This window comes from Cygnus atratus, chromosome 1 (genome assembly GCF_013377495.2).
Source record: "Cygnus atratus isolate AKBS03 ecotype Queensland, Australia chromosome 1, CAtr_DNAZoo_HiC_assembly, whole genome shotgun sequence".
Classification (NCBI taxonomy): domain Eukaryota; kingdom Metazoa; phylum Chordata; class Aves; order Anseriformes; family Anatidae; genus Cygnus; species Cygnus atratus.
Window position 1 is genome coordinate 149,081,970 of NC_066362.1, and position 27,479 is coordinate 149,109,448.

The window sequence follows — 27,479 nt, forward strand, 5'->3', positions numbered from 1 at the left end:
GGTGGGGGGCCGGCTGCTCGGGGATAGACTGGGCATCGGTCAACGGGTGGTGAGCAATTGCATTGTGCATCACTTATTTCATACACATTATTACTATTAATTATTATTATTATTATTATTATTATTATTATTATTATTGTTATTCTTTTCCCTGTCTTAATAAACTGTCTTTATCTCAACTCACAGACTTCACTTTCCCGTTTCTGTCCCCCATCCCGGAGAGGGAGGGGGGAGGGTGAGCGAACGGCTGTGTGGTGTTTGGCTGCCAGCCGGGCTAAACCACAACAGTCCATTTGGCGCCCAACGTGGGGCCCGAAGGGTTGAGATATCGACAGATTTGACCAGAGTGTGTTAAACTAAAATTGATATAAGTATTCGACCTGCTTAATAGTTGCTAGTCACAATGTTGATTGCCTTAATCTCAAGTCTACTGTACCTGTTTCCCAAATTGAGTTTTATAGCAAGTTACTTTCTGTATGTGCTCCCTGTTGTGCTGTTTATCCTCTCTGGGCCCTGGTTTAAGATTGTTATGGTACTGTGTGGTGTAACGATGGCTTATGAAATGATGAGATTTCTGGTGATGACTCTAACCTGGTATTTGTACTCAGCACTGTCGTCGACTCTATACTTCGGAAACCATATCTCAGAAACTATTAGCAATTACACCTATTGCCTTTTTTCATCAGGGAGTCAATCTCTGGAGGGGACAGGGGAAGATATTTTTTCCTACCTGTTCACTCTCCCTTCCTCCTTCACCACCCTCTTATCCCTCGAGCTAGTTACGGTAGCTCTCCAAGATGTTGAATATCCTTGGGATACTCAGACCAGCATGTTCTTGTTGTTATGTCTCCTGAATGCGCTTCAGGTTTTGTTTAAGGTTAAACAACTACTTAGGAGTCTCATCCGGAGATCTGTCTTGAGGCGGGATATTTGCGAGTGGCAGGGAGTGTGGGAGGATATGGGCAGGTTTCTAGGGCAGTGGGCACCTCCAGTGTTTTGGACATTCACCCCTGAACAACTGCAAAATCCTAAAAAACTGGTAGAATGCTTGAAAAAAAGGTGTCATGACTCTGGCAGTTCCGAAGTGACACAAATCACTGTGGTGTGCTGGGGTCTGGCTTGTGCCTATCGAGCTGCAATTGATGCTACTATCAACCTAGTGACAGACCCTGCGGCCGTTCCAGTCCCGGCTCCTGCAGCCGTTCCAGCTCCAGCTCCCGCAGCCGCTTCCAGTTCCAGCTCCCGCAGCCGTTCCAGTCCCGGCTCCTGCAGCCGTTCCAGCTCCAGCTCCCGCAGCCGTTCCAGCTCCAGCTCCCGCAGCCGTCCCAGTTCCAGCTCCCGCAGCCGTTCCAGCTCCAGCTCCCGCAGCCGTCCTGGCTCCAGCTCCCACAGCCATTCCAGCTCCCACAGCCGTTCCAGCTCCCGCAGCCATTCCAGCTCCCGCAGCCGTTCCAGCTCCCGCAGCCGTTCCCACTCCTGTGGCTGGGTCAGAGAAACGAACTGTAGCAGTGCAAGTTGCCCCTGCAGAGGGTACTCCAACCCCTGTGGCAGACCCTGTGGCTGGGTCGGAGAAACGAACTGTAGCAGTGCAAGTTGCCCCTGCAGAGGGTATTCCAACCCCTGTGGCAGACCCTGTGGACGGGTCGGAGAGGCGAGCTGTAGCAGTGCAAGTTGCCCCTGTAGACAAGGTGAAAAAATGGTATAGACTCAGGTCGTTTAGAACGCAGACAGTCTTCTGCTAAGTCTGGGTATGGAGAAGACGAGGCTGGGCCATCAAGTGTGCAGGAGGATGAAGATGAGGATGAGGATGTCAGACAATCAACAGTAACTACCCGAACCCTATACCAGCGTGAGCTACGAGATGTGCGAAAAGATTTTGGTCGCTGTATAGGTGAACAGCTTGTCACCTGGCTGCTCCGGTGCTGGGACACTGGAGCAAATTGTGTGGAACTAGAGGGCAGGGAAGCCAAGCGGTTGGGATCCCTTGCTAGAGATGCAAGCATTGACAAAGCAATTGGAGATGGAGCACGATCTCACAGCCTCTGGAGGCGTCTCCTGTCAGCTGTGAAGGAAAGGTATCCCTACAAGGAAGAACTTGTATGTCTACCAGTCAAGTGGACCACCATGGAGAAGGGAATTCAGTACCTGAGGGAATTAGCCGTACGGGAAGTAATTTATAAGGACCTAGACGATGCACAAACATCCACAGATCCAGATGAAGTCGAGTGTACTCGACCCATATGGCGGAATTTTGTACGGAATGCACCATCAACAAGGGCCAGCACATTGTCAATAATAACCTGGAAAAACGGTGAAGATCCCACAGTGGGTGACATGGCTAAACAACTCCGGGAGTACGAAGGAAATCTCTCCTCTTCCCTACAGGCCTGCGTCTCGGCTGTGGAGAAACTCTCTGAAGAGTTCCACCAACTTAAAGAGAATTTATCTTCCCCCTCACCTGAACAAACCAGTGGCCACCAACTAAAAGAGAATACTTTGGAGAAACTTTTTGAAGAGGTCCACCAACTTAAAGAGAATGTATGTTCCCCCCCACCTGAACGAACCAGTGGCCACCAACTGAAAGAGAATACTTTGGAGAAACTTTCTGAAGAGGTCCACCAACTTAAAGAGAGTGTATTTTCTTCCCCACCTGTACAAACCAGCGTCTCGGCTATTAGGGGTAAATGTGCATCCGTGCAAAGAAGACAATATGGTGGGTACACACCCCGCACCACCCTGTGGTTCTACCTACGTGACCATGGAGAGGACATGAGAAAATGGGATGGAAAATCTACTGAGACCCTAGAGGCACGGGTACGTGAGTTGCAAAAGAAAACAATCGGGAGAAAGGGGTTCTCTGAAAAGTTTGCTGCTCCAACTTCTAGCGGGCAGTCTTTTAAACACAGAAACGAAGATTCTGACCCGGACTAGAGGGGCCCTGCCTCCAGCCAGGGGGAGGAAAGGGACAACCGAGTTTATTGGACTGTGTGGATTCGATGGCCTGGCACGTCTGACGCACAGAAGTATAAGGCTTTAGTAGACACCGGTGCACAATGTACTCTAATGCCATCAAGCTGTAAAGGGCCAGAGCCCATCTGTATTTATGGCGTGACAGGGGGATCCCAGCAGTTAACTGTATTGGAGGCTGAAGTGAGTCTAACCGGAAATGAGTGGCAAAAGCACCGTATTGTGACTGGCCCGGATGCTCCGTGCATCCTTGGCATAGACTATCGTAGAAGAGGATATTTCAAGGACCCAAAAGGGTTCCGCTGGGCTTTTGGCATAGCTGCCTTAGAGACAGAGGACATTAAACAGTTGTCTACCTTGCCCGGTCTCTCAACGGACCCTTCTGTTGTGGGGTTGCTGAGGGTTGAAGAACAGCAAGTGCCAATCGCTACCACAACTGTGCACCGGCGGCAATATCGCACCAACCGAGACTCCCTGATTCCCATCCACGAGCTAATTCGTCAACTGGAGAGCCAAGGAGTGATCAGCAAGACCCATTCACCTTTTAATAGTCCCATATGGCCAGTGCGAAAGTCTAATGGTGAGTGGAGACTAACAGTGGACTATCGTGGCCTGAACGAAGTCACGCCATCACTGAGTGCTGCAGTGCCGGACATGCTAGAACTCCAGTACGAACTGGAATCAAAGGCAGCCAAGTGGTATGCCACAATTGATATTGCTAATGCATTTTTCTCCATCCCTCTAGCAGCAGAGTGCAGGCCACAGTTTGCTTTCACTTGGAGGGGAGTCCAATATACGTGGAATCGGCTGCCCCAGGGGTGGAAACATAGCCCTACCATTTGCCATGGACTGATCCAGTCTGCGCTGGAGCAGGGGGAAGCTCCTGAACACCTGCAGTACATCGATGACATCATTGTGTGGGGTGACACGGCAGAGGAAGTTTTCGAGAAAGGGAAGAAAATAGTCCAAATCCTTCTGAAGGCCGGTTTTGCCATAAAACAAAATAAAGTCAAAGGACCTGCACGAGAGATCCAGTTTTTAGGAATAAAATGGCAAGATGGACGTCGTCAAATCCCAATGGATGTGATCAACAAAATAACAGCTATGTCTCCACCAACTAGCAAAAAGGAAACACAAACTTTCCTAGGTGTCGTGGGGTTTTGGAGAATGCATATTCCAAATTACAGTCTGATTGTAAACCCGCTCTACCAAGTAACTCTTAAGAAGAATGCTTTTGAATGGGGCCCTGAGCAACGACAAGCCTTTGAACAAATTAAACAGGAAATAGTTCATGCAGTAGCCCTTGGGCCAGTCCGAACAGGACCAGATGTAAAGAATGTGCTCTACACCGCAGCCGGGGAGAATGGTCCCACCTGGAGCCTCTGGCAGAAAGAACCTGGGGAAACTCGAGGTCGACCCCTGGGGTTTTGGAGTCGGGGATACAGAGGATCTGAGGCCCGCTATACTCCAACCGAAAAGGAGATATTGGCAGCATATGAGGGAGTTCGATCTGCTTCGGAAGTGGTCGGTACTGAAGCGCAGCTCCTCCTGGCACCCCGACTGCCGGTACTGGGTTGGATGTTCAAAGGAAGGGTCCCCTCTACACATCATGCAACTGATGCTACATGGAGCAAGTGGGTTGCACTGATTACTCAGCGGGCTCGAATAGGAAACCCCAGTCGCCCAGGAATCCTGGAAGTGATTATGGACTGGCCAGAAGGCAAGTACTTTGGGATATCATCAGAGGAGGAGGTGGTCCGTGCTGAAGAAGCCCCACTGTACAACAAGCTACCAGAAAATGAGAAGAAATATGCCCTGTTCACTGATGGGTCCTGTCGTATGGTGGGAAAGCATTGGAGATGGAAAGCTGCTGTATGGAGTCCCTCACGACGAGTTGCAGAAGCTGCTGAGGGAGAACGTGAATCGAGTCAGTTTGCAGAAGTGAAAGCCGTTCAGCTGGCCTTAGATATTGCTGAACGAGAAAAGTGGCCAGTTCTCTATCTCTACACTGATTCATGGATGGTAGCAAATGCCCTGTGGGGGTGGCTACAGCAATGGAAGCAGAACAACTGGGAACGCCGGGGCAAACCCATCTGGGCTGCTGCATTGTGGCAAGATATTGCTGCCCGGGTAGAGAACCTGGTTGTAAAGGTACGCCATGTAGATGCTCATGTGCCCAAGAATCGGGCTACTGAAGAACATCAAAACAACCAGCAGGTGGATCAGGCTGCTAAGATTGAAGTGGCTCAGGTGGACCTGGACTGGCAACATAAAGGTGAATTATTTATAGCCCGATGGGCCCATGACACCTCAGGCCATCAAGGTAGAGATGCAACATACAGATGGGCTCGTGACCGAGGGGTGGACCTGACCAAGGACACTATAGCACAGGTTATTCATGATTGTGAAACATGTGCTGCAATTAAACAAGCCAAACGGTCAAAGCCTCTCTGGTATGGAGGACGATGGCTGAAATACAAATTTGGAGAGGCCTGGCAGATTGATTACATCACACTCCCTCAAACACGCAACGGCAAGCGCCACGTACTTACAATGGTGGAAGCAACCACCGGATGGCTGGAAACATATCCTGTGCCCCATGCCACCGCCCGGAAACACTATCCTGGGCCTTGAAAAGCAAGTCCTATGGCGACATGGCACCCCAGAAAGAATTGAGTCAGACAATGGGACTCATTTCCGAAACAACCTTATAGACACTTGGGCCAAAGAACATGGTATTGAGTGGGTGTATCACATCCCTTATCATGCACCAGCCTCCGGGAAAGTTGAACGATACAATGGACTGTTAAAGACTACACTGAAAGCGATGGGTGCTGGGACATTCAAAAATTGGGAAACACATTTGGCAAAGGCCACCTGGTTAGTCAATACTAGAGGATCTGCCAACCGAGCTGGACCTGCCCAATCAAACCTGTTACGCACTGTAGAAGGGGATAAAGTTCCTGTAGTGCACAGTAAGAAACATGCTGGGTAAGACAGTCTGGGCTACTCCTGCCTCAGGAAAAGGCAAGCCCATTCGTGGGATTGCTTTTGCCCAGGGACCTGGATGCACTTGGTGGGTAATGCAAAAGAATGGGGAGGTTCGGTGTGTACCTCAAGGGGACCTAATACTGGGTGAGAATAGCCCATGAGTTGAATTGTAGTATGTTAATTGTCATATAACACTGTATGTCATCACTACCATGGTTGCTATATATCATAGATGAAAATGGTGATTAATTAGAAGGTATTGGAAAGAGTGTAACCTGAGCATGACATAAATGGTATGGAATAAGGGGTGGATATCTGTCCTGGTTTCATGTAGGACAGAGTTAATTTTCCTCCTAGTAGCTGGCAGGGTGCTATGTTTTGGATTAGAATGAGAAGAGCGCTGATAACACGCTGATGTTTTAATTGTTGTAGAGCAATGCTTACACCAAGCCAAGGACTTTTCAGCTTCTCGCTCTGTCCTGCTAGCGAGCAGGCTAGGGATGCAGCAGGAGCTGGGAGGGGACAGACCCAGGACAGCTGACCCAAACTGGCCAAAGGGGTATTCCATACCATCTGACGTCATGCTGAGCAATATATAGGGGTGGCTAGCCGGGGTGGGTGGGGGGCCGGCTGCTCGGGGATAGACTGGGCATCGGTCAACGGGTGGTGAGCAATTGCATTGTGCATCACTTATTTCGTACACATTATTATTATTATTATTATTATTATTATTGTTATTCTTTTCCCTGTCTTAATAAACTGTCTTTATCTCAACTCACAGACTTCACTTTCCCGTTTCTGTCCCCCATCCCGGAGAGGGAGGGGGGAGGGTGAGCGAACGGCTGTGTGGTGTTTGGCTGCCAGCCAGGCTAAACCACAACAACCCTTCAGAGGCCAGAAGTCTGTCTTCCTGTTATTACTTAAAAGGACCCTATTGAAGAGCATATTTAAGTCAGAGAAAAAAACGGGAACTAAATATGGGATACAGTTTTCTTGGATAGAATATTACAATTAAGTATACATATATATTTATATCTCTATATATAGATAGCTAATTTTTCCCCGATAATCAGTTTCTAGGTGAAATTAATGCTGTACCTGGACTTCTGTAAAGGATGTATTTTGGTGTTACATAAAGAGAAAGGTAAAATGAAGAAAAGAACAATCGAAGAAAATATCTGTGGGGAAAAGATAATAATTGGTACCAAAAAGGCTAAAGACAATCACCCAAAGATTGTTCTTGGGATTAATTTTACTTAATACTTTAATTTCATTAATGACCTTGGAACAAGTAATAAAAATGTGCTGATGACAAACGATTGCTGAGGTATTGCCAACATGTCAGAGTATCAATGTATGCAATGCATTAAATAGTGCTAAGAGACTGAAAATTGGAATGAATTGGAATGAAATGTAATAATACAAAGTAGGTCATGAACTTAAGAATTAATTACAAGAATATCGTGTATAGACTAGACTAAATTGAAAAGGTACAAGAAAACCAATACCTTAATTTATTATTTCATCACAGGATAGTTGTGAATAATATTTGTGATACCATGAAAAGCAGACCAAAGAGTGTATCAAGAAACATATTTTTGTGACAACTGACTTATGTTTTCATTTCCTATTCCTAAACTACAGATTCTAGCACAACAGTGTGTAGTTTTTCTTATGGTCTGCATGTATTTATTTACTTATTTTAGAAAGGGTGAAATTCTTCCCCCTCCCCGCCATAATATATATAACTATTATGGTGCTCTTTTCAACTTTTCAATCATTTCACTCCTTGAGGATTTTACTTGTTTTAACTGCATTGTGAATTTTGCAATACAGTAAACAGGAGTGTTGGCTTGAGCATTGAAACTGGAAGCAGGATTTCTAGAAAATTGCTCCACTTTTCTAAATACAACGTGTGCTTATTGTTGCCCAGAGAAACATAGTTGCTTATCTATCAGATTGTTTGACTCAGGTAGGAAAATGCATGACTCAGAATCATGACTGTACACACCCTGCTGTCTAAACAAAAGAACAATGAACAATTAACTACAGCTTTAACATTCTATGGTGATTTTAAAGTTTGCATATAATACAGTCATTCCCACATGAACCACAGTATATTTCAAAGATACTTAAGTAGGTATTGCACTGAAAGGAAAGGAAAGGAAAGGAAAGGAAAGGAAAGGAAAGGAAAGGAAGAAGGAAAGGAAGAAGGAAAGGAAAGGAAAGGAAAGGAAAGGAAAGGAAAGGAAAGGAAAGGAAAGGAAAGGAAAGGAAAGGAAAGGAAAGGAAAGGAAAGGAAAGGAAATATGGCTGTACTGGATCTGGTTGGGATGGAGTTAACTTTCCATGCAGCAGCCCATACAGTGCTGTGCTCTGCACTTGCAGCTAGAACAGCATTGGTGTCATACCAGTGTTGTGTCTACTGCTGAGCAATACTGGCACAGCATCAAGACTTCCTCTAACCCGCCCAGAGCCAGCAGGCTGGGGGTGGGCAAGAGGTGAGGAAGGAACATCACCAGGGCAGCTGACCTAAACCAACCAAAGGGATATTCCATACCATATGATGTCACACTCAGCAATAAAAGGTGGAAAAAGTACAAAGAGGGGAGGGGTGGGCTCTCATTGTGGAATTGTCTGTCCTCCTGAACAATGGCTATGTGTGTTGAGGCCCTGCTTCAAGGATGCGGTAAAAAATTGCTTGGTGGTGGGAATTAGAGAGTAATTTCTTTCCTCTGCACTTCCACATGGCCTTTGCTTTTTCTTTTTTTTTTTTTTTCCTTTTTTTTCCTTTCCTCCTTTTCCCTTTAGTTAAATTATTTAATTAATAATAATGTTCACTTAATAATTATTTTTCCTTTGATTAAATTATCCTTATCTCAACCCGTGAGTTCTTTCCTTTTCTTTTCCCAGTGTTTTTGAATCCAGTCTTCCTCCTCCTGCTCAAAAAAAACTTACCTAGTTAGTCACTTGGATGACTCTCCATGTTTGCAGGTACTATAGACTGTTCTATAAATGTAATGGCTTTGATTTTGGTTTGTGATTTTTTGGTTTGTTTGCTTAAGAAAAGCTCATCTGCATTTTCTCTTGTAGGACATTTTCTTCTTCAGTAGATTAGAGGAGTGTATAAGAAATGCTAGTGTAATAAAGGTAAAAATATATTTCCATTTCAATGAGAAATGACGTGCCAGCTATGAACATAGCTAGACCAATTTATGGATAGAAATAAAATGCATTCTCCCACCCCTAGGGTTTTCTCTTTTTCCATATATTTGATTTAACTGCATTTAAAGTTCTGTGTACAGATGAATCAATCATTGTTTAGATTATTTTGTTACTGCAGAATGCATTTCTTATTGCTTTAGCATTTTCATTTTTAGACTTATTTTTTTTTTGGTTTGGTTTGGTTTTTGTTTTCACAGTACTGGTATAACAAAAATGTCAATGATACCTGATATTTTCCCGTTTTTATAATACTGTCCCCAAATACGCACAGTATATTATAAGCTACCATTATAGTTCAAGAAATATAAAAAAATCAGGACACATATTCCTAATAAATATTAGATAAAATAAATAGTAGAAAATAAGTTTATTTTTTATTTTTAAATAAAATTGTATCTTCACTCTCCTTAGAAATAGATCAGCTTAGATACATGCATATGGAGTTATAGTCCTTAATTCAGACATTTTGTTCTCTTACATTAAATCAATTCAAGTTAGTAGCATAAATGCCCAAACTTGTTTTTCCATTTGAAAGTGGAAGTTTAACTCACTGTTTTCTTCCTACTTAAACAACATACAGCTTCACAGTAGAAAAACACAATGAAGACTGAGAGGGGATCTTACCAATGTTTATAAATACTTTAAATGTGGGAGACAGAGGGATTTGGCCAACCTCTTTTCAGTGGGGACAGGACAAGGGGCAATGGCCTCAAAATAGATCACAGTAAGTTCCGCACCAATATGTGAAAGGGCTTCTTCACAGTGAGGGTGATGGAGCACTGGAATAGGCTGCCCAGGGAGGTTTTGGAGTCTCCTTCTCTGGAGATACTCAAGACCCGTCTGGATGCCTACCTGGGCAACCTGCTCAAGGGAACCTGTTTTGGCAGGGGGGTTGGACCCGATGATCTCTTGAGGTCCCTTCCAACCCCTACAATTCTGTGATTCTGTGATGCTAGGTATTGTCATATTTAATAGATCTATTTCCATAATGGAAACCCTTACAGAAAACCTTTTTTGTTTGTTTTGAAGGCAACGCAAGGTGAAAGTGAACGTGAAGGAGGAAAAGGAGAAGGCAAAAGTGAAGGAGAAAGGAGAAGGAGAAGAAGAAGGAGAAGGAGAAGGAGAAGGAGAAGGAGAGGAGAAGGAGGAGAAGGAGAAGGAGAAGGAGAAGGAGAAGGAGAAGGAGAAGGAGAAGGAGAAGGAGAAGGAGAAGGAGAAGGAGAAGGAGAAGGAGAAGGAGAAGGAGAAGGAGAAGGAGAAGGAGAAGGAGAAGGAGAAGGAGAAGGAGAAGGAGAAGGAGGAGAAGGGGAGGGGGAAGGGTGTATCGGGTTCACATGGCAAGTGCTTTTGTTTGGGGGGGTCGGGGGGTGCGCTGCAGGGGTGGCCTCTGGGAGGAGAATCCAGAAGCTGCCCCATGTTGGGTAAGAGCCAATTTCAACCAGCTCCAAAAGGGACCAGCTTCTGCCCAGAGCCGAGCCTGTAAGCAATACTGGTTGTGCCTCTGTGAGTACATATTTAAGAAAGGGAAAAAAAGTGCTGCACAACAGCAGATGGGAGAGAGAGGAGTGAGAACCAGCCCTGCAGACACCAAGGTCAGCACAGAAGGAGGGCAGGAGGTGCTTCTGTCATGGAGCAGCAGTTCCCCTGCGGCCTGTGGAGAGGCCCCTGGTGGAGAAGGCTGTCCCCCTGCAGCCCATGGGTCCCACGGCGGAGCAGATCTCCATGCTGCAAGCCCATGGAGGAGCCCCCAGTGGCGCAGGTGGATGTGGCCTGGAGGAGGCTGCGGCCCATGGAGAGCCCCCGCAGGAGCAGGCCCCGGGCCGGAGCTGCAGCCCATGGAGAGGAGCTTACGCAGGAGCAGGGGGTCTGGGGGGAGCTGCCACCCATGGGGGACCAGTGCTGGAGCAGTTTGGTCTTGATGGATGGACCCCATGGTACGGACCCATATTTGGAGCAGTTCTTGAAGAGCTGCTGCCTGTGGGCAGCCCCCGCAGGCTCAGTTTGGGAAGGACGGCATCCCGTGGGAGGGACCCCATGTGGAGCAGGGGCAGAGAGTGACCGTGAAGGAGCGGCAGAGACGAAGCATTAGGGACTGACCACAGCCCCTGTTCCCTGTTCCCCTGCACTGTTCGGGGGGAGGACATGGAAGAGGGTGGATGGAAGGAAAGTGTTTTTAGTTTGTTTTGGTTTAGTTTCTCACTACTCTAGCTTGTTAGCAATAGGTAATAAGTTACATAAATCTCCCTATGCTTAGTCTGTTTTGTCTGTGATGAGAATTGTTGAGTAATCTCCCTGTCCTTATCTCAGCCCTTGAGCCCTTTTCACCGTATTGTCTCCCCCCTTCCCTTTGAGGATGGGGAGTGAGAGAGTGGTTGTGGTAGAGCTCAGCTGCCCAGCTGAGTAAAACCACCACAAAGGGGAAGGTAAAGTGAAAGATGAAGGGGAAGTTCCCAAATATTCCCATTAGTTCTAATTTTGACTCTACTGTATACACAATCATTTCAACAAAACACATTTGAAGATTACTGGAGACTTCTCTCTAAAGATGTTAATCAACATGCTGATTTACAAGTAACAGTGAACTGAAGAAACTTGTGAAGCATTTTGAGGATGTGAAGACAGGCTTGAATGGATTTGTAGATTTTTTTTTTTGAATGTCATGAGATACTCTCATTATAATTGCAAGTCCAGACCTAAACAGTGTTGAAAATCTGAATATATGGGATTTCTGCCTTTTGATATTAAGCAGTTGTGCAGATAGTACCAGATCCTGTTCATGGCATATAGATTAAGCTTATGTTTCTGTCTGAAAGTGTTAAAAAATACGTGGAAATGTTGTGTTACAGTGTTACTGAGAGCAAAGAAAAATAATATAGGAACGCAGTCTGCAGTTTGGATTGGCATAATTATGTGGAAAAAGATGATCGAAGAGTTAAAGCTCTGTACATTGCTCAGCACATAATTCATAATACTGTGGTATTTGCCTGGCTTAATATTTAAACACATACTTAGGATCCTATTAAAATGAAATCATTGAGTTGCCTGCCTTTTGGCTAAATGTAGGCCAAAAAGCCCCACGTAGCATGATATCCAGGTTTGACGTAGAACTGTATAAAGCTTTGATTCATTCCAATGCCTAACAATCCCATTCCAATGCCTAACAACCCTTTCCATCAAGACGTTCTTCCTAATATCCAACCTAAACCTCCCCTGGCGCAACTTTAGCCCATTCCCCCTCGTCCTGTCACCAGGCACGTGGGAGAATAGACCAACCCCTACCTCGCTACAGCCTCCTTTAAGGTACCTATAGAGAGCGATGAGGTCACCCCTGAGCCTCCTCTTCTCCAGGCTAAACAACCCCAGTTTCCTCAGCTGCTCCTCGTAAGCCTTGTTCTCCAGACCCCACACCAGCCTTGTCGCTCTTCTCTGGACTCTCTTGAGCACCTCGATGTCCTTCTTGTAGCAAGGAGCCCAAAACTGAACACAGTACTCGAAGTGAGGCCTCACCAGAGCCGAGTACAGGGGGACATTCACTTCCCTAGACCTGCTGGCCACACTGCTTCTTATACAAGCCAGGATGCTGTTGGCCTTCTTGGCCACCTGAGCACACTGCTGGCTCATATTCAGCCGACTATCAACCAGTACTCCCAGGTCCTTCTCTGCCAGGCAGCTTTCCAACCACTCATCTGCCAGCCTGTAGCGCTGCTTGGGGTTGTTGTGCCCCAGGTGCAGGACCCGGCACTTGGCCTTGTTGAACTTCATACAGTTGACCTCAGCCCATCGGTCCAGCCTATCCAGATCCTTCTACAGAGCCTTCCTACCCTCGAGCAGATCGACACATGCACCTAACTTGGTGTCATCTGCAAACTTACTGAGGGTGCACTCGATCCCCTCGTCCAGATCATCGATAAAGATATTAAAGAGGACTGGCCCCAGTACTGAGCCCTGGGGGACTCCACTAGTGACCGGCCTCCAACTGGATTTGACTCCATTCACCATGACTCTTTGGGCCCGGCTATCCAGCCAGTTTTTAACCCAACGAAGTGTACACCAGTCCAAGCCATGAGCAGCCAGTTTCTTGAGGAGAATGTTGTGGGAAATGGTGTCAAAAGCCTTACTGAAGTCAAGGTAGACCACATTCACAGCCTTTCCCTCATTCACCAAGAGCGTCACTTTGTCATAGAAGGAGATCAGGTTCGTCAAGCAGGACCTGCCTTTCATAAACCCATGCTGACTGGGCCTGATCGCCTGGTTGCCCTTCAAGTGCCGCATGATGACACTCAAGATAATCTGCTCCATGAACTTCCCTGGCACTGAATGTCAAACTAACAGGCCTATAGTTTCCCAGGTCTACCCTCCGGCCCTTCTTGTAGATGGGTGTCACATTTTCTAGCCGCCAGTCGACTGGGACCTCTCCTGATAGCCAGGACTGCCGATCAGTGATGGAGAGCGGCTTGGCCAGCTCCTCCGCCAGTTCTCTCAGTACCCTCGGGTGGATCCCATCCGGCCCCATCGACTTGCATACATCCAAGTGCTGTAGCAGGTCGCCAACCATTTCCTCGTGGATAGTGAGGGCCACATTCTGCTCCCCATCCCCTTCCACCAGCTCAGGGTACCGGGTATCCAGAGAACAACTGGTCTTGCCACTAAAGACTGAGGCAAAGAAGGCATTAAGCACCTCAGCCTTTTCCTCATCCCTTGTAACTAAGTTTCCCCCCGCATCCAGTAAAGGATGGAGATTCTCCTTAGTCCTCATTTTTGTGTGGATGTATTTGTAAAAACATTTTTTGTTATCTTTAATGGCAGTAGCCAGATTGAGCTCCAGATGAGCTTTGGCCTTTCTAATTTTGTCCCTGCACATCCTTATAGTCCTCCTGAGTGGCCTGCCCTCTTTTCCAAAGATTATAAACCCTCCTTTTTCTCCTAAGCTCGAGCCACAACTCTCTGTTCAGCCAGGCCGGTCTAGTTCCGCGCCGGCTCATCTTTGGGCACGTGGGGACAGACCGCTCCTGAGCCATTAAGATTTCCTTCTTAAAGAGTGCCCAGCCTTCCTGGACTCCTCTGGCCTTCAGAACCACCTCCCAAGGGACTCTGACAACAGTGTTCTGAACAGCTCAAGGTCAGCCCTCCAGAAGTCCAAGACAGCGGTTTTACTGGTCCCTTTCCTGACTTCGCCAAGAATAGAGAACTCTACCGTTCTGTGGTCACTCTGCCCAAGACAGCTCCCAACCACCACATCTCCCACCAGTCCATCACTGTTTGTGAACAGAAGGTCTAGCGGGGCACCTCCCCTGGTAGGCTCGCCAACCAGCTGCGTCAGGAAGCTATCTTCCACGCTCTCCAGAAACCTCCTAGACTGCTTTCTCTGGGCTGTGTTGTGCTTCCAGGATATGTCTGGGAAGTTGAAGTCCCCCACGAGAACGAGCGCTGACGATTTCGCAAGCTTCTGCCAGCTATCCTGTAGAACTTCCTCATCGTATCTCCTCATCCTGGTTCGGCGGTCTATACCAGACCCCCACCAGGATGCTTGCCTTGTTGGCCTTCCTGCTGATCCTAACCCATAGGGACCCACCCTTATCATTCCCAGCCTCAAGTTCCACAACATCAAAACACTCTCTAATATAGAGAGCCACACCACCACCCCTTCTGTGCTGCCTGTCCCTTCTGAAGAGCCTATAGCCAGGCATTGCAGCACTCCAGTCATGAGAGTGGTCCCACCACGTTTCCGTGATGGCAACCAAGCCACAGCCTGCCTGCTGCACGATGGCTTCCAGCTCCTCTTCTTTGTTACCCATGCTGATTGCATTAGCGTAGATGCACTTCAGTTGGGCCATTGCCTTCTCCCCCGGCCTTGCCATTGTTCCCCCTGGCACACCTCTAACAAGCCTTACTTCAGCCCCGTCCCCCTTCTTACCTAGTTTAAAGCCCTCTCAATGAGCCCTGCCAGCTCCTGGGCTAGGATCCGTTTTCCCCTTAGAGATAGGTGGGACCATGTCTGTGGCCATCAGGCCGGGTGCCGAGTAAAGCACCCCATGGTCAAAAAAAACCAAAATTTCTGTGTTGGCACCAGCCTCTGAGCCACGTGTTAATCAGGTGGGCTTTCCGTGTCCTCTCGGTACCCCTCCCTGCCACTGTAGGGATGGACAAAAACACCACCTTTACTCCTGCTCCATCCACTAACCGTCCCAGTCCCCTAAAGTCCCGTTTGACAGCCTTCAGGCTTCTCTCTTCAATATTATCACTGCCAGCCTGGACTATCAAAAGAGGATAGTAATCAGAGGGGCGAACCAGGTTGGGAAGCTTTCTGGCAACATCCCTGACCCTGGCCCCAGGGAGGCAGCAGACTTCCCTACGGGTAGGATCAGGCCGACAAGTAGGGCCCTCTGTTCCCCTGAGAAGGGAGTCGCCTACAACGATTACCCTTCTGTCTTTCTTGGTGGAGGCAGTCTTGAGGCGTGGAGTCGACTTCCTCGCCCTAGGCATCCTCCTGGGTAGACTTTCTACCTCATCCTCACCCACCAGTCTCTCAAGCTCCAGGGCCTCAAATCTGTTGTGCAAGGGCACCTGGGAAGGGGGGGCCGGTAGGGGGGGGGCGGTGCCTGCAAGGTCGAGCAGGGACCTGTCTCCATTCCTCCTCAACTCCTAGGTCCCCTCCCTCTGCCCGACAGCGATAGGGCAGGGGGTGCACCCCCACTTGGGGTGTCTCACCCCGGTACCTCTCCTTCAGGCCCTGCAGGGAGTTGCTCCACCAGTCTATCTCCCGCTCACACTCCCTGATGGCCCTCAACCTCTCCACGTCCTCCCTGAGCTCTGCCACCAGGTGGACCAGGTCATCCACCTGCTCGCACCTCACACACCCAGTCTCTCTGTCTCCCTCAGATGGCAGCAACAGGCTCAGACACTCCCTGCATCCAGAGATCTGAACTGCCGCATTTTTGAGCGGGCAGTCAGTCTGGGTGGTTACAGACTTTCTTAGGGAGAGCTCTCTGCCTAGTGTAGACCATTGCGGCCTAGCTAGTGGTAGACAGCCGTTAGGTGAGTTGTTCTTATGGGCGGGGCGGAACGCTCTGCCCTGCCTGAGCGTGCCCTGCCCACGCGCACTGCCGCACAAACTGCCGCGCCTTGCCCTTCTGACGCGCCACGCCCTGTTTGCCTGTCCTGTTCTCCGCGCTCCTGGTTGCTCGCGCTCCCTAGGGGCTCCTTTTGAACATCAGGGTAGAGGGGCGTTGCTGGCTCCGCCTATTCTCCATCAGCCGCAGGGGGGAATGCTCTACCCTCCCTGCTCGCTCTGCCTGGGCGAACTGCTGTGCCACTCCCTTTTGACATGCCACGCCCTGTTTGCCCGCCCTGGTTGCTGCGCTCCTGGTTGCTCGCGCTCCCTAGGGGCTGCTTTTGAATGGCCGGGGAGGGGACGCTGCTGTCTCCGCCTACGCCTCGTCAGCCTCCCTCACGAGGGCTGCTGGGTCCTGGCGGCTCCCTTGAGTGGCCTCGATGCTGGAAAAAAAGCCCTGCCTGTCCCGATTACCCGCTCCGCTGCAGAACGCGTCTGCCCCGGAGCCGATCGCCTCGGCAAGTGTATAACAGAGCTATTGTGTAAAAAGGATATATACAGTAATATTTTGGAAACATCATGCATTTGAGTGCAAGTCCAAATAACAATGAGATAAAAGGGATGATGTTGAAAGTCACTGGAAATAAACTCCCACACACGTGAAGTCGTTAGGAGTTAAGTGCTTTTCTCCGATGAAACGATTTTAAGGGGCAAGATTTCATACCTTTGTAATACAGTAATTTTTGTTTCCATCTTTTGCTGATTTTTATGTTTGACATGATTGGATTTGAACTTCCTTTTTCTTAAATGTGCAATATATATATATATATATATATATATATATTATAATATATATATATATTCAAGAATACTGAGGGGAAACACACTGAAAAGTCCAGGCAGTAATTACGTATAAGTATCTATACTTTTGAAAGTGTAGATACAATATAGCTTTTGGAAGCTGGATATGGTCTTTTTGGCACAGTCCTGAGAAAGATATAACGTATAAATTACAGTACAGACTGATGGTACAGACATTGAAAAACAAACAAAAAATATATTCTTTTTCTAGACCTAGAAAAGTAAAAATTGTTGGCCTGCACCAAGAGAAACAAATGACAGTGGTATATGCCAAATCAGACGTAACTTCTTGGGAATGTTGTTCAGCTCTTGCAGTATTAGTCAATATTATTCACCAATAATCTCGTTTTTCTTCAATTTCCTTCCAAAGTGTGTTTCCAGTATAAATGAACTCTGTCATCACTAAATTGGGATCGTAGGAGAGGTATAACAGCTTTAGATGCCTTAAAAATAGAGACTCAATGAATATTCAATTTTGTAGAGCAAATCCTATTGGAAAATGATGTTTATTTGTCCATTCCTAAGGTTCATTTGAAAGTTCTTCAGCAAATGTCTTCTCTTGATACTAGCATGTGAACAAATATTTTCTCTGTAAATGTAGTAATTTACAATATTTTAGTAATTTACAATAAATGTAGTAATTACAAGATAAAAATAATTATTGTTTGCTGTTTTAAGTCAAAAAAAAAGTACATAAGTTGGTTGCTGGACAGGTATTTTACAAGCTGTATAGAATCACCTAAGTTACAACTGCAAATGATAGTGAAGCAAAATATTAACAAACTTAAACAGTCAATAAATCAAAGAAGCAAATGATCACTCCTCAAACTGACCCAAAGACCTTGCCAAGTATTTTTTTTTTTTCACACACAGGAATTCAAGCTGTTTACAATGAACGAGTATGATATGAACTGTTTTTATACCTACTAAATTAATCTATATGGTAAAGTATTTTATGTTAAGGAGGAAGAAATAGGTGTCATGATTTGGTTTAGGAAAATATCTGGCCCTAATTATACATTGCCTTTTATAGACCTACTGACTTATGTTACACTGCAGCTGATCTCTAAAATTGATGAGAATTTGACTTGCAATATTTAAGAAAAATATTAGAGATAATCTAATCCAGAAACAATAATATTACCCATTTGTTGGCATTTTTATGCTGAAACTATACTTCCAAAATTGTATATCTGCTCTATTTTATATTTTCAAGTATTTTAAAGCTTTTTCTCCCAATGTGACAGAATCATCAAGCTAGACATTTGTACGTGACATGTCACAACAAGGAAATGACAACTCACCACACATGCTTTCTGTACTTAAGGTAACATTCCTATGCAAATCAAATGTTCTTTAGAATCATTGCAATATTCAGAGTACTTCATTGCTCATTTAGCTTCATTTGTCAAGAGATTTGACTTTGGGGTAGAAGTCTCAGAAATTAAACACATGTTCTTTGAAAACAAATGAACAGATAAAGACAAGTGGAACGAAGTTGCAGTGCTTGTTCATCTTTTATAGGATACTCATGTAGGAAAGACATGTAAGAAGTTCCAAAACTAAGGAAACTTTTGGGTGGTGCTTTCATCATATTAAACAGTGGTACATTGATTGCAAGACAGGGAACATAAGAAATCAGGTTTATCTTGATTTTATATTTTTAAAGGAGTCTGATTATTAAGCTTGCGCTCGGTATTCATAGGAGCCAGAAATATGCCTTGAGTGTGTGTGTGTCATGCCATAAGCAAGCATGGTATGATGACTAAAAGCACATCATATATTACCTGGTATTTTTATTCCTCATGTTCCATAGCTCTGTTAACCACAGACATCTGTGGCTGCTCTCACAGTTTATCATTGCTTCTTTTTTGCCAAGACCTTGTTGCTGGTCATTCATATTAAGAGCTCTTAGATCTTCCTCAGTGTAATCTTTCCATCTTTCCTGGTTGGCCACAAAACTGAACCTCATAAAAAAAGCCTTCCAAAGGATTTTTTGTGGTCTGTCTTCCATCACCTAACCACATATCTTACTCACTGAAATCATTCGGATTTTCTGATATTTATGATACTATGTTAGCTTTGTATTTGGCTGAATGCCAGACTGAAAGTACTTGATCCAGTGTGCATTTTTTTTTCCTTTTCTTATCTGTTCCATCTGAAGAGTAAACTGATATAACAGTTGGAATTTTATAGGCCATAATGAGGAAAGAGATGCCACAATTATGCTTATGTTCCATATTGTCACTCTTTTTAAAGATTGGCCATAATATTGCCTCCTTGTATATCTTTGGATTTGTTTCAAACCTCTTAACCAACGGGATAATTTAGTAACATCTTTGTCTTAGTGCATCCCCACCTGTTTTTAATAGTTAAGAGGGAACATTGCCAGCTCCTTCTGCTTTGTTTTTCCTGAATGTTCTTATTGCTTCCTGACTTTCTTTTTATAAATTTAGTTCTTACACAAGTCAGTAAGCTGCCTGAAGAGGTGACTGTTGGTCACTTCTAGCATGATCCCATTTAAAGAAATATGTTAGGTATCAGTATTCCCAAGTGTCAGTTTTCAGGTTTCTCAGATAGGGTACAAATAAAAACCGAGCAGATTTAAGGAGTTGAAGCAATGAATCCTAGAATTAGGCTGTTATGGCAGGGAAAAAGTAGCACTTTCCTAGAGATTCCCAGATTTCCATCACCTCTGGAAATTAGGTTGTAGTGTATACTTCCTGACCAGGCAACCTACTTTTTTGTTACTAAATTCTGCCTGTGTCATGTAGCCTACGAGATACCTATTACCTTCATCTCCTTCTCTGATCCCTAGAAAATCTGAAAATACCGTTTCCCATGTAGCTTGAAAAGTTTAAAATAACTGTTTTTTGAAGTGAAAAAACTGCTTCTTGAAAAAAACCTTTTCTTCTTGTCATTCTCTCTTGTAATAAGAGGGAAAACAAACAAACAAACAAACAAACAAACCCAATAGCTTCCTCTTCATATATGTCACCTTTACTCTCCCATTAAAAAAAAAAAAAATCCTCAAAAAGCAGTATTAGTAACACTGCAATGCAATTAGTAACATTGCTGAAGTAGGTGATGGAAGCAAGCAAGGGGGGAAAAAATCTTGCTATTAGTTGTGGTTTCAAAAATGGGAATGTAGTACCTATTGATTTAACTCTGATATGAAAATGGAGATTTATACACAGGCTTATCAATGGTAAAGACAAAAAAAAAAAGGATTGAAAAGACAATTATCTTTTCTTGTTTCCCAGGACCAGAATTCCAGTCTACTGCAGCAACACACATCTGGCTAATTTCCTAGCAGAAAATTCTGAGTTATTTGATCTTTACTGTAATTCTTATTTCAAGGACATAGTTCAAAAGAGCGTTCTGAGAATATTTCTCCATCATAGTGAGCATTCTGAGAACATTTCTCCATCATAGTTTGGTGTATGTGTGCCCTGGTTAGATTCTGACTGCATATAGGGATGAGACTTGGGTTCTTGATCCTCCCATCTGTCTCCCTGTACCTTGTTTTCTATTGGGACGCAACTCAGGTGTGCAGACAAACCAGGTACCACTGCATGTTCCACCACCTCCCAGGCTGGGGTAAATTTTCGAGAAATCATGGTGTATAGTTGCCACAGAATTTTGAAATAAACAGAATCTCTCACTGCAGTTAGTATATTCCATATGCATGATTGTGTTTTCTGTAGTCCATTTTTTAAAATAGGAAAATGACCTTTAGCAGCAGTAATGTAAACAAATAACTTGTATTTTGGGGAACATATTTTAGAGGTACAAGCTGAGACCTTTTGAAAGAAACCAAAGAAGTTAGAAACTCCCTGAAATGAAATAAAATATGAACACCCTATTTGCCTCTAGCCATTTTGAAGACCCATTAGTATTTTTTTTTTCTGATGTGAAGTAAGAAAAATTACATGTTATTTTCTGTTTATGTAAAAGATCAGTGAGGTTGCATATAAAGTCTTTTGAATATTCTACTTCCTGCCATACCAAGATTGTTAATAGAACTTATTGATTATGTAGGGTTTTATTTCTTTGCTCATTTTTTAATGTGTGCAACTCTTAGTATGTGCAAATATAGCTGCTGTCTACCAGATGGCATTTTTAGGCTAACAAAACCCTTAGATGTACTTTCAGAGCTTGTGTTTGCATTTCAGGTATTTATGGTTAAAAGGCTGAGTACAGTTACGGTATGAAAAGGCGTTTAGAGCACTGGCTCCTTAGGGCATGGAAAAGAACTGGAAATGTTTTTCAAAAATAATAAAAGATTACTTTGTAATTTAAGTGTATATGATTCAGTAGACATTGAAAAGTGTTCTTATTTAAAATGTTAAATTAATGTAACTTTTTATTGTCAAAAATATATAGTTAATAGATCCAGCACATTTAGATTTTAACTGTATATGGTTATTCACTGGCAAATTTATTAATGCCTTGAGGAATTTTAACTGAATAAAGGGTCACAAAAAATAAAGAATAAAAAATCTCAGTCACAGAATCAAACATGATTCAATATGCATTTTTCTTTGTACACATTAGATGACATTGCATAAGCTTAAAGAATTGATTTTCTTGGGACAAAAAAAACCAAAAAAAAATAAAGAAGAAAAGTCCCATGATCTTTTGTAAGGGAAAAAGAGATAATGGACATAGTATTAAATTTAAGATGATTCTGATAAATCATTGTTAGTGAAGTTCTGAAATAAATTAAATCAACAAGAAAAAGAAGGAGCTTGCATGAATTAGTTTTCTTTTAAATTCAACTGACTGATTTAAGTACTGTCACAGCAAAATTATTGTTCCATCACAGAAAATTATATTTTGTCTCTTTGGATTCCATCTGTGAGGAAGTGAACAACTGTAGGAGCTATATGAGTTGTCTATACTGATTGAGTATACTAACTGTATAGACATTCAATCAGCTGTTTTAACCATATTATGTGGTTTTAATTATTTATGTAGGCTTTAATCTTCCTCTGCTGCAATTCAAAAAGATGTACATGTAAAAGCTGTTGTTATAAATGGCAGAACTTCACATTGTTAAACAATCAGTTTTTCTTACTCCTCACCTTCAGAATGTCACAAAATAAAAATAATAAAAAAAAAGGCTGAAGCATAAATGAAGGCTTCAGCTTACTTGTACTGCTTGGATGATTTATAAACTCATTTAGCAAATATGATTTAGTTGTATCTGCTGAAAGTTCCCCACCCTAGCCCAAAGACATTACTTTCAGCTTAAAACTCTGGCAATATATAAACTACATGGATATAGTCACAACTTGCTGTCCCAGACCTTATTAATCTGCAAGCTATTTGAATTTAAAAGCTGCTTTTGACATGGAATCCACTGTAAATCTGTACTCTCTGAATTTCTACTGACACTTCAGGGTGACATTTTGATTTTTCATTTTAAGGAAGTCCCTGTGTTCTTGTTTAATCTCATTACCTGTTATGCAGGCATTATTTTGTCTCATACCAAGTAGGTAGCTTACTACAAATTATTGTGTCATTGTTCTGCCAAAGCCATCAACCATAAGGGATTTTCCTTGTGAACCAATATCGAAATATAGACAAGATTACCATAATTTTAAAGCAGGCATCTTGAAAGCCTCAGGGGTCTTTTGTATTAAGCCTCTTTGTTTTGCAAAGCTACCAGCATGAAGTTATGAATGTCATTAACAATTTGTATCCCTTGCAAAATAATAAAAAAATCACTTTATTGTTTTCAGAGTAAACTTGTTGCATTGCATCATATACTGGGTTCTTTGTTTTTTATGGTGCATTTGCTTTTGAATTTTCTTACATTATATCCCAGCAAAAAAGGAAGTTAATTCAAAACCACTCAGGAAATAAAATGGATTTTATCTCAAATAACAGAAAATATCATGTTTCAGAAACAGATATTTAAGCACCTACCCTCCCCCGCAGCAATGTATATATGATGCATATAACTTTAAACACATAATTAATACCAATTTATTCAACTGGTCTATTTTTCTGTTTAATATTGTTTAAAAGACTTTTGCTGGATTAGAGCCACAGAATGATAATACAGTATTTCCTTCAATGAAAACAGATACTTGCCTTTGCAACTGAAATGCATTTGGGACCAAAAAATGTTGTATTTCATATTTCTTGATTAGTAGTTGACAAAGGAATTTGACATGCAACATTATAGAAGATGATGAAAACCAGGTGCTTATTTAAATAATAATGAAAAAGTTGTAGCAACGTTTCTTCCATGAGACAAAAAGACACTAAAAAAAACCTATCCCCGATCAAAGCTATCTAGACAGAAAGTTAAAAAAAAAAGTAAAAAATTTTAAAATGGAACAGCAAGTATGTCATAAACCAGTTACAGATGATACTGACAAATTTTCTTTCTGATGCATGAAATGATATGTTAACTTGGGCTGCCGACCTGCAGAAGCCAGGTTAAAAGTTCAGGTGTATTTTTGAGATTAGAACTATGTCATGCAACTCAGGCAAGGATTTGATAGGCATGAAGGTTGTTAGAAGATCCATTCTACATTTCCAGAATTCCTCTTCAGGTTTCTGCTGTGTAAAGTATTGGTTTCAGTCATACGAAGACTTAAATTCCAGCTCAGATGATGAGGCCTCTTCACCACAGAAAATGACAGCATATGAAAACAAGGTTGTGAAATGATGCCAAGTCAATTCTTTCTCAGACAATACCCAGTCCTCTGTCTCTATTATATTTGTTTTATTCCAACTATCACTCAGAACTGGTAAATGACATTACATCTGCTCTTGCAATAGAGACAAATGGATTACCACAGAGGAATGTGTGCAGCTATCAAATAGAGACAATGTGATTACTGGTAATATAATGATTCACGTGATATCCTTCAGCAGCTGTCTTGAGGAAAACAAAATCAAAATATACCATGGTTGTTCATAACTGAAGCACAGACAATAAAGAGGTAAATTTTTCAGCATTACATTTTATAAGAATTCACTAAATTGCAAGACTAAATTACTTAGTTATGGTTCTTAACTTATTCAGATGATGTGCAAGTGACAGCAAAGTAAGAAGAAAATGAGATATCATTAATTTTATAGCCAACAACAATTGGAGCTCTCTCCTAAAGAAGGAAGAAACCAAATAATTATAGACTGCCTTTGTTTGCCAGAAGAAAAAATCACTCTTAACTGCAGCTACACAAATATTTTGCGGCAACAGAGGCAGCAAGAGCATCCTCTCAGCATTTCAAATGTTTCCTTTTCACCTGCAAAGAGGTTCAGAGTGTTGCACAGGCTGCAGTACTCACTAGACTGAAAACTGTGAGTCCAAAATCCATCCGTGGCTTCTGTGCGCTGTGCAGAAGTGCATGTGCAACTGGTTAATAGGCTCAGTATTCCAGGGATAAAGACATTTTGAATTCAGATACACAGGCATTGGATTTGGTTGTCATGGTATTCTCAGCCACTGACCAAAATCCTCCTGTGTCTCATTCTTCCAAAAGTGAATGTAATATCATAATAGTTTCAAAATCCTCTATAATGATATTAAAAAAAAATAAAAATTAAAAAAAAGGTATTTACTAATGATTTATGAGTTTAAATATGATTTTCATGCACTTCACATAAAAAGTAGGTGATGAAGTTCTTAAAAGCTTATCTTATGTTTATATTTGATCACTATGTGTATTAAATATGCTTGTGTTTTGTCTCCAAGAAAGTGAACTAAGATAGTTTTGAATTATGTACTATGGATCTGAAAATTTATATATCTACCTTTGACGACAAGTCTAGCTAGCTTTTCTGTCACATATCAAAAGCAGCTAGTTATTACAATTTCAAACTTCTGTGTACCTAATCCTTCTTCAGAAGTGGCTTGAGATTAATAAATAAATAAGCCTGATTTAAAATTATCTGAAAGTACGTCATGAAACTTGGTGAGAGCCAGCTTTTAAAAATATGATCTTTTAGTAAGTATAAGGTTTTATAATTTGTTTGCTTTTTTCCTTAGCAAAAAAAAAAAATAAATAAAATAATTAACAGAATTACTTGGCAGTAACATTGTAAATTAAAATTCCAAGAAAGCTTGTCGTGGTTTAATCCTGGTAGACAGCTCAGCACCACATGGACTCACTCATTCTCCCCAGGTGAGATGAAGGAAAGAATGAAAAGGTAAAAGTAGGAGAACTCATGGGTTAAGATAAAGACAATTTACTAGGTAAAGCAGAAGCTGCATGCACAAGCAAAGCAATACAAAGAATTCATTCACATCAGCAAGCAGGTGTTCTTTTACTTCCAGGAAAGCAGGAAAGAAGAGTTCATCACACATAATGGCTTATTGGGAAGACAAACACTATCGAACACATCCCCCTTTTTCTCTTTCTTTCCCCAGCTGTTATTGCTAAGCATGACACCATATCCCGTATGGGATATCCCTTCGGCAAGTTTGGTTCACCTGTCCTGGCTCTATTCCCTCCCAGCTTCTTGTGCACCCCTAGATTCCTCACGGGCAGGGCAGCACAAGAAGTAGAAAAGTCCTTGATGCTGTGTAAGCACTTTTCATCAACAACTAAAACATCAGTGTGTTATCAGCACTATTTTCATCAGAAATCCAAAACACAGCACTATCCAGAGGACAAAATTGAGACAAGATTTATTTCTAAGCTTTTTAAAATTTTTATTTCTATTCCATTTTACTTAGTAATGTTTAATTTTCTGTTCTGTAGAAAATTAATTTTTCCAGTTTTCATCCAAATGTTTTTTTGTTGTCATTGCTTGGTTGTTTTTTGTTTGTTTGTTTGTTTTGAGTATTTCTGCTTTAGGAAATTCAGAATTGAGGAAAAGAACTAGGCAGATCACTTCGTGTTCTGACTAATTCTGGGTCCCATCATATTCTGTATTGTCCAAGATGACTGTCCACTCTCCATGTGATTTTTTTTTTTTTAATTTGTAGTATTTCAAACAGAGCTATCCATTTTTTTATCTTTTTTAAACTTTAGGCTTCTATCACTATTTTTCATTTAATATGAAATATTCAATATGAAAAACCTTGTAAAATTAAATGGCTTTGTTTCCTTGATCAACAGTTGGAAAATTGGATATGAAATGTTGGCATGTGTTTTATATATATATGTGTGTATATATATATATATATATATATATACTTTTTAAGACCAGTTTCCTTTTCTGTTTCACTTGGATATATATATTTCAATCCAAAACTGCAGATCTTTCAAGAGTTCAGCTTCAGATGTTTCTATTCTACCAAGCTCAGGGGTAAGCCATAAACATAAGTTCAAATCATAGTTTAATTCCTAAATGCATTTTGCTACCTGAGATGCATAAAGCTTCTGTCATGTTAAAACTTGTGTAAAAGACTGAGATGAGCTTCAACTTAACATTTTTTTCTTATGCTTGAGCAAAGAAGTTAAGATATATAGTCAGATGAGGAGTATGAATTTGCATTCTGTCACATGAGAAAAACATTGAGTGAGGTCTAGCCTCACTGTGATACAAAGGATAAAAACACCAGTAAAATATGAAGTGCTCATTTCTGTTAGAAGCTGAAGACAAACACAATTTGATTATAAAATGTTTGTATTTAGGAACAGTATTCTGTTAGCCAAACTATGGTTTGCAAAATAGTGTCTCTATTAAGTCATTTATTTATTTATTTTATTATTATTATTACTTTTTTTTTTTTCAGGGAACTTATTTGTAATCACTTTCTTCAAAGATTAAACTTATTTCAGAAATGAAAGTTGCCTTATTCTCTTTGTGCAGATCAGCAGGAGATCCTGACTTCGAGTATGAAAGTCACTGTCTTCAGAATATCGTTGACCTGGCAGTATGAAATTATATTATCCTGATAATGCAGCACTTGATATTACTGCTGTCTGTGAAGATGTTAACAAGTGACCAAGACTCTACAGTAAAAGCTGTTTTTTCCTTTGAATATTTGAGGAGATAGGCAATTTTCTAAAGTAATATTTTAATATTTATTTTTACTATTAGGAAATATATTAATATTTTGGTAGGCGATTTTGTTGCTATGCTGTGCATAGAAACAAGTATTGTGGTGTATCCAATAACTGGAATTTGTGACAGCACCAATTTGTTCATGTTTTTTACTGCTTCTGCTTCTGTTTATTCTTATATATATACATAACGGTAACAAATCACCTGCCATTTTAGGACTTTTCCTACAGTTAGATAAACATGGATGAAGCATGACATGTAATGAAACGAGCAAATGTACTTGAGCTTATTTTGGTATTTCAGTAAGGGTTTGAGCAGAATTGGAGCTGCAGAAGCTATCTGCATACCCACTGTGTATTCACCTCAGCATGATCCAGACATGGCTATTATCATTTGTAGGAGAACA

General features: G+C 42.4%; 1 protein-coding gene across 1 annotated transcript; it reads left to right on the forward strand.

Moving 5' to 3' along the window:
* LOC126913418 (putative uncharacterized protein DDB_G0271982) lies at positions 1 to 26,948 on the forward strand. The gene is made up of 4 exons (XM_050712739.1): positions 1 to 49; positions 8,872 to 8,952; positions 10,213 to 10,542; positions 26,879 to 26,948. Exons 2-4 carry the CDS (start codon positions 8,933 to 8,935, stop codon positions 26,946 to 26,948), a joined length of 420 nt encoding a protein of 139 aa, XP_050568696.1. The 5' UTR covers positions 1 to 49; positions 8,872 to 8,932.
* Positions 26,949 to 27,479: the final 531 nt, after the last annotated feature.

Excerpts from the sequence above, each read along its gene's own strand:
- LOC126913418 (XM_050712739.1), top strand. The coding sequence starts at position 8,933 with ATGACTCTCCATGTTTGCAG. Across the intron at positions 8,953-10,212 it reads ATGACTCTCCATGTTTGCAG|GCAACGCAAGGTGAAAGTGA; the intron begins GTACTATAGACT and ends TTTGTTTTGAAG. Across the intron at positions 10,543-26,878 it reads AAGTGCTTTTGTTTGGGGGG|ATCAGCAGGAGATCCTGACT; the intron begins GTCGGGGGGTGC and ends CTCTTTGTGCAG.